The 13104-nt window shown below is 34.8% G+C and overlaps 1 protein-coding gene across 3 annotated transcripts in view; it reads right to left on the bottom strand.

Annotated features, from left to right (window-relative positions):
* LOC6644327 (protein O-mannosyl-transferase TMTC1) overlaps window positions 1-13104 on the bottom strand; it is a 53944-nt gene that overhangs the window by 17065 nt on the left and 23775 nt on the right. For all 3 annotated transcript variants that reach the window (XM_002066550.4, XM_023176635.1, XM_047010762.1), the window contains exon 2: window positions 6001-6114. In XM_002066550.4, the coding sequence (XP_002066586.2) occupies window positions 6001-6114 (114 nt within the window). The remainder of the gene's footprint in view (window positions 1-6000; window positions 6115-13104) is intronic.

Genomic DNA, 13104 nt, shown 5'->3' with positions numbered 1-13104 from the left:
TCGAAAATTTTCACTTTACATAAGCACGGCAACAGCAACATCAGCAGCAACAATAACATTACGTACAAGTGTTGCGGGTAGAGGATAAAGGAAGGAGGTTGAGGAGCATTGGTTGAAGGTAAAATACTGTGGAAATGGTAGAATGGTGTCCACATTTGGTTCTCCATCTACTCGTTTTCTGATGCTATGATATATTGTCTTCAACAAAAGCCAACCACAGTCCTGTTTGGTTATGTGTGTGTGAGTGTGGACCGATGTATAGTGACCTAAAATAGGAAAATTTAAAGTATAATGTGTAAATAGAGCTATTACCCTAGGAATACATCTTTTGAATTTTTCAACTGACTAGTAAAGCGACCTGAGAGTATATTTGCGAATTGCATGGAACTTGGTATATATGTACATATGTATCTATGTGAATAAAAGTTAGTGTTTTTTTTTTAGTTATACCTGATAGCAGGGAATAGTGAATAAAATATAACTTTTTTTTTACTATGAGAGTTAAAAATTTTGTAGTGCTTACTACCAAATTTTGGTAGAGTGGCCTGTCTAGTATCTACATTCAGCTAGAATTAATGGTCCTATATGAATATGATTTTCTGTAACAGTATTAAACATATCAGAAAAATATGGAATACTAATTTATATAATCGGTAATTATATATGTAAAAAACTTTAAATATATTTACGATATATACGTACCACATGTATTAGAGAAAAACTTAACGGAGTTTTGTACAAGTTTTGGCGAAATACCAATAATAAAATAACAATAATGAGTTCGGTTTGTTTCAAAATTTAACAATAGCGGAAATCCTTGAAAGCAGCCTTTCCTTTTGTGAAGAGAAGACGTATTTTCCTTCTGAACATCCATTCATTCAATATTCCTTATTTATGCCATATTTATTTATTTTCAAGTTTCATTTAAATCGAAGTCACACCTAAGTGTAGTATCTACTTCGATTCAGAAATGTGACTACTTCACAAGCTCTATGTTTTATGTATATTGAGTGTACATAAATTGAATGGAAAATCTTCGCAACAGTCATAAGAGTAATTAAGATTAATATAACGAGTTCAAACTAACTTAATCGTTGGTGTTTGAGTCCCATTTAAATCGTCACCTGAGTTACTACATGATCCTTATTCATTGCTCGCCATTTAATGAGAACTATTAAAATTAAAACTCGTATCCAATGTGAATCCCTTCTATGTATATATCCTTTTTGTGATATATATTAAAATAATTCAATAAACTTTTTTTGCAATAAATTTTAAGATAAGTTCGGTTATGAGAGACATTTTGGTCTCACCAAGTGAATGAATAATGTTAAATTAGGATGCTTCAAGTTTTAAATTGTATAAAGCGAAAAAAAAATGATAAAGTCAAACCCATTAAATGACAAAATCAATTTTTTTCGCTATATTAACCACAATGTTTATGCCACTGTGGCAATATGTGTTGTGGTCGTCGTTTGCTGCTCATTCTCCTATATATGTATGTAGACTCTTCCTGGAGGCTCTCTAGACGCCAGAAGGATGCCAGGACACGAGACGAGCTGAGTTGAGTTGAGGCTGCGAGTGAAAAGCGTACGATAACGGGGCAGCAACATGCCGCACTTGTAAGCTGCTTCAAGCTTTTTGGGCATTGTTGTTGCCTTCTGCTGTCACCCTGTAGTCCCTATTCCCGGTTACCCACCCACTTTTCCTGTTCGCCCATTTCCACTATAGGTTCTGCTGTTGCTGACAAAGTGTTGGCTTGGCTTGGTTTTGGTGTTGATGTTGATGTTTTTCCATGTTGGCCTTGGTATTGCTGTTACCATTGCTATTGCTATTCATTCACTAGTTACGATGATAAAGCACAAAAAAGAGCACAACGGAAATTCTGCTGATGACGATAATGTTGACGCTGACAACAACTTTTGATGACGACAAGAAATTAAGCTCTATGCTGAAAAGGTGCTAGAAAGGGCCATGCCCCAAGGTGCAATGCAAATTTTTGCCTTTCAATATTTGTAGATTTGAACAAATTGAAGCTGCACAGACACACACACACACACACACACACACACATACACATTCAGAGCATTTTCTTCGATTCTTTTTGTTGTACTTCATCTACTTGTGCTTTGTGCACTTCCGATAAGAATTTTGTTTGCCTTCACCTCATCTCATCTCACTTCATCTCCATCCACTTGTTCTCCTCATCCCATCGACTAAAAAATTTTTGTGGTTGCTTTGCCAGAAAAGATGAAGAAAAATGCCAATTGAAATTGAAGTGTAGATGAACGAAAGAACCACAAAAAAAAAGAAGCAAAAAGAGAAAAATGAGAAAAGAGGAAAAAAAGCAATAGCATTTGCTTTATAGTACGAAGTAGTTGAGCACGTTCACTCACAGCGAATTTGTAAACCCAATTTGTGGCACTAGCCATCCCCCCCACTTATTCCCCTAACCTCAGGACTTTTCATTCTCACCTTCTATGCCACACTTGAAACCGTTCTTTTTTTTATGGAAAAATTCATATGTAAATTCAAACAGTAAAAAAATAAAATACAGAAAATCTCTTCAAAATCAAATATTGCATTGAAAATATGAATTTTTATACACAAAATATTTGTGCAAATTCTTTGCCATTTCATTCTTTGTAAAATGTGAAATCATTTGATTTGACGAACCCTAAAGGAATTCCCCATTTGTTGTATTTGATTAAAACTTGAAAATTTACACCCCAAGGCATCAAAATAAAAAAAAAAAACAAATTGAATTTGTAAATTTATAGTTTATTTGAAATGAATTTATTTGCATTTTTGGCAAATCTCTGTGTCACTTTTATAAACTCTTTCTTTAAAGAGCATAAAATGAACTTTCTGTTTTCAGTTAAGTTAACCTTCTTTGGTGTGGAAAATGTTTGTTTAAATTTATATAAGTTCAAAATAATAGAATTTACTATTCGACAAGGATGAGTGAAAGTAAGACAAGCATAAAATCTCTTAGGGATTGATATTTTTGAACCATACTAAAGTTATTATCAATATAAGAAAGAATCAAATTCATCCAAAAAAAGCGAATAAACTTGGAAAAGAATATATGTACATACAACTTTTTGTGAATTTTCTATTTATTGACGATAGAAAGACAATTTACTTTCTTTCTGCACTATCGATTCCAATCCCAAACATTAAACCTCTGATAATAATAATTGTTTTTGCATTTGTAATAACAAAAATTAGTTGATATACTCTTGTAATCTTCTTTTCCTTTTCTTTCCTATTTCGTTGTTATAAAGACACTATCATTGGAAGGAAAATTTGTCTAATTGTAAGCTATAGAGCCATAAATACCTAAAGCCATTATCCAGAACTTTAGTTATAAAGATTCCACAAAATTCAATCTTTTTTTCAACCTTACCCCTCGATAGTATGTCTGCATTTCTTTTTCATTGATGTGTATTGTATATTTACTTATAAGTTTTATGCCCATTTCCTGTTGAAAAAGTATTGTCATTTATCAAAAGTTTTCTTACTTTGATTTCCTCTAACTGCAACTGATTAAAAACACATATATCAGTGCACATATCTTGTAGTATTTGCAGAACAAAAGATATTACCTTCGAATGTATATACATATGGGTATGGGAATCAAGGCAAAAGCAAAACGTGAAGAACAATTCACATTATTTTCCGCTCCTCCCCGCTATCGTTACCACCGCCCGCATTTCATGGCTATTGCTTTTGGTTTTGGTTTTTTGCTCTTTTTTCCAGTTGATAGGAAACAAATTGAAGGGAATGCTGCCATTTAATAAATCATGTTTTGTTTGGCTTTGGCCTGACAATAATAACTTGTGCTCATGTGGCCACTGTGGCCATGTTCTACGGGTGACCACAGCAACAACAACAACAACAACAACAATAGCAAAAACAACAAGCCAATAGGTAGGCCCCTTCGTAGTGTTGGCAACTGCGTGAAAGTGACCACAGGAGCTTCCGTTAGAGCAAAAAAACATAAACTGCCAACCAACTTTTTGTCCACGAAAGTGAGGCAGTATAGTAGAGGGCAGGAGAATGGGAGAGGATGGCGATTGGAACCCTCAGTTACATAAGTTGCGTTTATTATTTGTATGTATCTACATGGGTGTGTGTGTGACTATTTGTGTAAGTTTTGCGCCTTCCTTGTTTCCTGGACGTAACCAAAACGAAAACATAAACACAAAATAACAAGGATATGGTCTAGCGATGACAATGTGACAATCAAATTTATGAACAAACTTTCTTAACTTGGTTTTAGAAATAAGTACTGTACTTTAGATATCTTTCAGGCAGAAAGTAGACCACCTTGGGTATATAAAAATGTCCGATTCGAGTAAAACCAGCGACAAAATGGTACTAAAAGATTTTCACAAAAAAATAGAATCTATTATACATTTTGTTTATTTTCATAAGCTCTGCTTACCCGTCCATTCTATTCAGCCTTAAAGCTATATATAATAGGTATTTTCTCTGTTTCTTCATATATTAATGAGAACACAAAATGTAAGGACTTTTTAAAGTTCTATGTCATTGAAATTGGCGACTAGCCCAAATACATACTCATATGTATCAAAGAAAAGGAAAGGCATTCATAAACTTAAAATTTCAAATAAACTAGATGATCTCTACTCGTTTAAACGCAAGAAAAACTGTTCATTGGAATTACTTTCCAAAATTGATTGAATTCAAAACCGAAAATGTTGAAATTGAGAAGCATTAAACTAGAAAACCAGAACTAAGTACAAAATGACATATAACCAAAACTGAGTATCTAGTTTATTTTTTAACAATTGGGCGGACATGAAAAGGAATAATTCGTATTAAGAGTATATTACCCATTTCTTAGATATGTGAATGATGCGAACTAAAAGAAATAACACTTTGAATGTCACAGATACAGTCAGAACATGGAATTTATTGAGTCATATCTAGTCAATGATCGAAACATATTACAAATAAACCAAATTTATTAATGCTATCATTAATCTTATTAAGAAGAAAGTTAAAGTTACTACGCATTAGAGCACTAGTTGCCAGGGATGTCTAATAACAAATAGACTAAATATAATTCGTGATAAGATAGTCTCTCTTCTTCCTATTATTATTGGTTTCGTTTTCATCACGTTGCCATCTCTAAATTTGAGAACACTTTGGGTCAACTTGCCTCAACAATTGTTCTTTTAGAATTGGAGTCGGAGTGTTAGAGAGTCATGCAGAAGCTTTACGGGTTGACTTCGTATTTCGTCTACGAAACGACCATGATGGCGTTTTGTATCCTGGCCAGCACTCCTGGAACTGGACAACCACTACGACTACTACTCTGGCTATTGCTGTTACTACTCCTCTGTGTGTGTGTGTGGCAAGTCCTTGGGGAAATTCCTGTCCATTGTACATGACTTTTGATATTTATGGGTAATTTCGTTTTGCGTTTGCAGCATTTCAATGCAAAAGGTGAGACAGAAAAAGAAAGTCTACGATAGAGTAAGACAGAAGCACAATCCTCATTGTAAGCCAGGACATAAATCAACATTTTGTTTTTTAATTTGCTTCACCGTCTGATTCTGACAATAGACCAAAAAGGAATACATATATATACGTATATAGCTATGGCTATGGCTTATACATACATTTATATATAGACTACAAAGAACAAACAACAATTGCGATAAGCTTACAGTTTTCCTAGCAAGTTTTACAATTAGGCAACGGCAGAATTTATTATTGTGATTTTATCAAATAAATGGCGGGCACTTGGCGAACAATTAATAATAAAGTTTTCGCTTTTTTAACTTTGTTGTTTTTTTGTTTTGCGTTTTCGTCGACAAAGTGTGGCCTCTGGGCAAGCGGACCAGCCTGTTTTACCTTCATCAAGTTGGGCTGACATATGGAATTTAAAATTCGTTGGTGGATGAGGGGGCAAAAGCATACACAGCCGTTAAGGGAGGGAGAATTGTCTCCTCCTCCTGCTCTTACCTGTCATCGTAGACAAATCCAGCATTTAATGTGTTTAGGTACAAAACAAAAGCCAATGCCGAGCAACCAGCGAGATGTCCTTTGTAGTGCGTGTCCTTTTGTCGCCTGTCCATGCTGCCATTAAAACGAAGAGAGAGAAAGAGACAAAAAAGAGAAGACAAATGAAGAAAATGTGCATAAATAATTTAAAGTTGAGAGTGTCATAAAATATATGTCTGCAAATTAATTCTGGTAGGCTTTTCCCTCCTAATCCCAGACAGGAGCAAAAATATACATATACATACATAAGTAGACTACAAAACCCTGATTCACCTGAGACCTCATGAGAGTTTTTTGTTTGCATTTAAACAAAAACTTTTTTCAAGAATTTATTTATTTTCTTGTTTTTTTATTTGCCATTAAATAATACCTAATATATTTCAAGAATATGCTCATACAGTTTTTCGTCATAGAACTTTATCATTTGCAGCCGGTTTCCATTTGTCCTTTTTCGTTGGCTTAAATAATGAAAGCAATCAGCAATCAAAACTGTTGAATGCAAACAAACCGTAACGCACGTACCTAATGATTATTGCTCAAAATGGAATGGGAATGGAAATGGAATGGATATGGCTGGACAACTGTCGCTATCATCATTCTCATTCTCATTCCCATTCTCATTCCGATTGCCATTGCCATTCCCATCATCGTCATCATCGCCATCATTGTCTCTTGTATTCGTATCCGTGGTCCGTACTATATGTCATGGCATTCTTCGTTTTATATTAGCCGCAGACATGTTGTGTTTGTGTTTCTGTCTGCTTCCCGCCTTTTATTCTTGTCCCCACCACCCCGTCACCCTTTCCTTCCACTTTACCTCCCTCCCCGGCTCAACAGAGTGCGTTGACGGAAATTAAGCGTTACGAGAACATTTCTGAATCGTGTGCCCAGGCAGAACCACGGCGCATGCATTGCAAGTGGACTGTGATGTGAAAATGGTGAAAAACAGGAATATACTGAATGCAGTTTCACACAGTGAGAAAATCAAAAATTAACCAGACTTTAAGAATTTTAATCCTTTTGAAATGTTAAGTTATCCGATTAAAGTATCTTTTTCTACATAAGAAAATAAAAAAACTGATGTCTCTCAACCTCCAATAAACTCAGGGTTCATTCCAGTTGTTGACTATTGACTAAGGTTTTTTCAAATAGATATTTTGAAGTTAAAATCTTACTCTTAGCCTTGGCCTAAACAATTTAAATTTTATGGGATACCGTATTACTGAAACTTGAGGTACTTCAAGTAAACTGAAAAACCTAAGGCGAAATCTTTATATTCTAAGTTCGATATGGTACAACATAGCTTCTTAAAAAATTATTGAAACCCAAAATGATTCTGTATCTTTAATAGGCCATAATATCGATTCGTAGATAAACATGTTAACAATATCAATTACCAGCATTTTCTAAATGGTTATGATGCCACAGAAAACGAAATAAATTTGAGATAAACTCAATGTAACATTCTCTAGCCAATTCGAATCAAATCCTTCTCCGTCATCTAACTGATGGCACAATGCATTACGCAAATGAATTAATGTGCCAATTGAACATATACGTAACTAATCCTATTGAGAAATACAGCTCTGAGGTCTCTACAAACTTATTTAAAGGTTGTTCATAATTTCCCCATTTTGAATTTTAACTTCTTTTTTTCAAGTGTATGACCTATGCAATGCATTCCGTTGTACAATTCCTGTGCCATCATTGTTCGCATCAGTCTCAGCCTCAGTCTCGGTTTCGGTCTCTCAGTCCCTTGTTTTTGCTAGTGGTCACCATTGTTGCTCTTGGATGTTACTCGGTTAGCTGTTGGCTGTTCTCTGTTGTCATCATCACCATCAGCGCCATTACAAGTAATGAGTGCGGTCTATGGGTCGCTTGGTACTGGCATTCGGTGGACTTGGGTTCTTGGTGGGGTCAGGTCATTGCATGAAAATTGTTATCTCGCACACTGCAGACGATTTCCGGCAGGCATTTTCATCATGACCATGTACCAGGCATTCAACCTACCTACCAACCAGCCAACCAGCCAACCTACCACTTCTTGTCCAACTCTACCCAACCTACGTATGTTTGTATGTACAAAGTCCTTCTGTGATTTCGTCAGAGAAATTAAGTCGCACCGTTTGCAAATGACAATGGTCTCTACAATGGCGTTTTTTGCTCTCGTAGAAAATTCCGCGAACCATTTTGTGTTTGTCCCTGATTTTTTGCGCCAGTTGTTTTTTCAGGTGAACTATTGTTCCACTGTTTGCGGTTATTTTCATTTGACTTTACCTTAATTAAGTGAATTGTGTGTGCGTTTTTTTGTTTGTTTATTTCCTTTCTCGGGTGAAACTAACAATAATGTGATTAAAATTTAAAATGGAAATCTGCAAAATCTCTTCTCCAACGTCATAAGGAATTAAGAATTTCAAACAGCAAATGAATCAATAGCCTATGTGCCCACTTATGTATATTTCTGCACATATGATTGTAAATATATCTCTTGATATGCTCGACGGGGGGTTTTGTTACGCCCATATCCCAAAGCTATTTTCATCAGCACTAAAGGCACACACACACACAGAATCGGCAACCGAATTTCTCATCTGTGTATGTGTATATCGTTTTGGCTTTGACTTCCTCGTTTTTGGTCTTCTGAAATCACGTTGCTAATGAGCTCTAATAACGATAATAATGCCCTACCAAATATACTAAAATATGTATAAATATATATGTATGTGTGTGTGAGTAGATGTGTGCGAGGGTATCTTGTATAAATAGCAGTCATTTTGTGTGTGTGTGTGTGTATGTGAGTTGGCATGCCAAATATGCAATTGATTGGATGATAGTGATAGTTTGTTTGGGGAATATGCCACTTAAATATAATGATTTTTCTAAAAATATCATCAAAATGATATACGCATTAGAAAGGGGAGCCATCGAGAAGGGTAAATTGAATATCATCTTAACGAATCATACATGAATACCAAATTTAAGAATACCATCAACACGGAAAACCAATTTGTTGTTGAGCACATTGATGATTATTTAAATATGCTAGCCTATAATCTGGCAAGAATCTAAGACGCATTTATATACATACGTATATTGTGATATAAATCTTTTGAAAAACAAGTCAATAGAAAATGTCATCAGTAATTTTTATAACTCTACAAATAAGGACTGATTTTATATAAAGAAAGTAAACGAAATCCCTTGTTACCAATAAGTATTATTGTCTTTTTTTTTTACATATGACTTAACGCTTCAATACATAAACGATAATAGTACATATATAATTTCAAATTTGTTAGACAATTGTTAAGATCTTTAATAAAAAATCGAGGTTAACAAACAGAAAAATACTACCTTCCACACAAATAACAAATGAATGTACATATGCCAGATACATACAACTACATGAATGTCTTCAAAAGGACTATTGAAACCTTCAATGTGTAAAAGATTACATGTTTTTACTGTACAGTAAATAATTTCATTTTTATTCATAAATAAAAATTAAAAGAACCTTTAAAAATGCAAGAAAAGCAAATGAACTAAGAGATGCTCAAAGATGATACTACAAAGTATTACATCACCTTAAATTATGTTGGGGAAATCTCACACTCTGACAAAGTTTAAGGAAAATTTTAGCAATTTAATTTATTGATTTTTGTGCCTTTTGAAAGTTTAAGCCAAAAATGTCTGCAGGCATACAACAATTTGCCAGGTGTTACCAACTTAAACTTTAGCGAAAAGTCAGAGACCTTCAGCTGAACAATTAATTTCGATTGCCAGACAAAATACAATATACATGTACATACATATATATACGCATATATATACATACATGTGCTGGGGGCAAGAGAAATTGAGTGAGTATTAATCAAAAAGGGCGACAAAGACTTTGGACTTGAATGAAGAGACTGTGTCATGATGACAGGATGCGTCAGCTGGCGCCATGAATTACTTGGCTAATTTTTGGTTATATATCCATCTGTTTTGGCCATATAATCAAGAAGGATGAGCTACTATATGTATACATGTGCGCATTGTACATAGAGGCTAACATATATGGCCTTGATCAAATATGTTTTGTGTTTGCCTAAAAAGTCAAAGTGCAATTAAGAAGAGACAATTTGGTATCGTACATTTTTCTCAAATCACTGTAAATATTTATTTTCAATTTCGTATGCAAATGTTTCACTCTGTCTGTGTGTCTGCGACTCCATCATTAATCAGAGAGCAACCCCGGTGGCAGATCAAAATAATTACGTTGTCATGTTTACGTTGCTGAAAATTAGTCTGACAGTATCTTCTATGTGATGATGATATCTTTGATGTGATGTCAAGACAAGAACTTTCTCACTCTGCTTTACGCTCTTTCTCTCTCTCTCTTTCTGTCTCTTTTTATCTGGCCTTTTTTGTTTTATTAAGTAAATCAGCTTAAAAGCATGTTGACCTTATTTTTGAGACGGAAATTGTATATATAGAGACCGTACACCTTAAACCGGAAACGGAAACATTATTCCCAAAATGTCAAAACCATAACGAAACCCCCCCCCCTTTTTTTTTTGGTTTGTTTCTGGGTCACTCGAAGGCAGACAGAGAAGAACCCAAAAAGCTAAAAAAAAAAACAACAAAAAAACTGAAAACACACAAAAAACTGAAACTGAAAATGGGGACAGACTTTTGCACTGACCTAACCTGACCACTCAAGCTACAGCTGCCGATGGAGAAGGAGCCGAGTGCTGGGAGCTGGTTGGTTGGTTGGTTGGCTTGGTTGGTTGGCTTGGCTTGGCGGAAATCAAGTTGTGTCAACAGCTTAAAAGCCAAAATGTAATAAGCCAGGGAAATGTATAATGTAATAAAATATCAAATATAAAATGGTGTTGCGGATTGTGAGCGGTTTGGAGTGCAGTGTAGTGGGAGCATTTGTTGCCATTAAAGTTTTTTACTTTCAAATTGGAAACAGAGGGTGAACAACAAGAACGAGAAAAGCAACAACGAGAACAGCAAACGTAGCAGCTGGAGCATAAACAAGAAATCGCACCACCAGCTTAAATATTTTAAGCACAACGAAGCTGGACATACACTTGTCCAGAAAATTATTAACTTACAGAGAAACAGCGAAAAATGTTTAAAAGCTGAAGATGGGTAAATGAACCTTGACCGATGAGCTATTAATGATTGTCCTCTTATTTAGCTAAGGTTTTAAACATCTAAGTTTTATAATTGAATTCCATCAGTTGATGGTTTAAGTTGAATAGGAAGATTTCTTTTATTAGGTTGCATTACAAGCGTTCAATTAAGAATATGAGTGAAATTTGAAGTTCTTTAAACTCCCTCCCCCTCTTGATTGGGATGCATATATGCAATAGAACCTACGTTTGACCAACTGAAATGGGTTATATCTTCTAATTTTGGCAATCTTTAGAGATAGAACCTCTGCAGTTACTCATGATTGCATTTTATTTGAAATGCCTTCAATTAATCCAAAGGACAATGATCTAAACTACTGACTTTCTTTTGCGTTAAGTTATTTAATTGCATTTTGTTTGCATTGTTCATATCGAGATTCCTTTTAAAGTAGGTATACCCATATTATGAAAGGAATTTCCATAAAAATAAAACGGAATTGCTGTTGCTGCTTTTTTCTTCATCTTGTTTTTTGTAGCCGCAAAATATGCAATATTTTATTATTGTTGCACCAGAAAGGACAAAAAGAAACAGCAGAACAGAAGGGTGGAAGGGGGAAGAGAAATAGAAAAAAAAATAGAACAGTATGCAACACTTTATTTCAGCGCCATGAGCTTCCGCCTTGGCTGCTTCTGCTAGGCTTCCTTTCTCTTTTTATGTTTTTCTATATATTTTTTTGGAAGCCATCCAACCGCTGACTTTTTGGTATTTGCCAAAAACAGTATTTCAACATTTCTACATAGTTTTTACATGCGATTTGAATGAGCACAAACGGATATGGGCGCCTCGCTTTGTCCCTATCCTGTGTGTCTGTGCCTGTGTGTGTGTGTGTGTTTCCAGTTGAATGTTAGATAAAGTAGCATATAAGTGGCACTCGAAATCATTTTAAAACACTCCAAAAATACCCATTCAGCTAAGTTTATTTTCTGGCATTTGGTTTTTTTTATTATTATTATGTTTATTATAACAAACACAAGTTTTTCTTGGCATGCAAGCAGAAGGTTTCGTTTTAAAAGAGTTTAGAAACGGCTAATTATCAACCAACTAAAGTCATGAGAATAAAAACTAAAAAGTTTTAAGTTAGCCCACAAAGTAAATTCAAGTATTTTGCTCTGTTTATATAAAAAAAAAACAGCACATTGACCCCTGATTCAAATAAAATAACTATTTGTTAACTTTTCTCACCGTGGCTTTTTATATTTTTATTTTTTTGTTTATCGTAACGAGTTCAAATCAAAAGTTCAATAAAAAATCTCTGCACACATTGAAAAAAGTTTTGCATAAATCGTAAAGTGTGGGTTCGGCTACCCCTCTGTTTTTTTCGCCACTTGTCTGTAGACTTTTGTGAGTGAGTTTTTTAATGGGTCTGACTGGGATCAAACTTCAGTTGAATTGCAAAAATTTTTGCAGCAATTGAAGAGGCAAACATAAATACATCCAACAAAGGGAAGGGGAAGGTCTTTGACTGGCTCCAGTTGGCGTTAATTTTATGTCTTGCCGAATGTTACACGCAAATGTAAATGCTAATTTCGATTGGAATGTATGCGTGTGTGTGTGTGTATGGGTGTGATTGTGTGTATGGGGGTGAATTCGTAGAGGAGGTCGGTGTGTGGCATGGTTGTCTGGTATTTGTTTCTTAATTGCGTAAACCAAGCATTTGATTGGTATTTGCCCAGCAGTTGACATTAAATAGCTCAATCAATAAAAAATTAAAGCGGAAGTCTGGTCACCAAGTTTATGGAAGTGTGAGTATCTGCAAATATTTAATGCTCAAATGTTGTCGAGAGTTTGGAATAACGATGGGGTCAGAGTTACACCTAATGACTAACTGAATAAGTTCATTCTACTATGTGTATTATTAGTAAACGGTCATTGGCCTAA

Source organism: Drosophila willistoni, assembly GCF_018902025.1.
Source record: "Drosophila willistoni isolate 14030-0811.24 chromosome 2R unlocalized genomic scaffold, UCI_dwil_1.1 Seg167, whole genome shotgun sequence".
Taxonomy (NCBI): Eukaryota; Metazoa; Arthropoda; class Insecta; order Diptera; family Drosophilidae; genus Drosophila; species Drosophila willistoni.
This window is presented reverse-complemented; position numbering and strand designations above follow the sequence as displayed.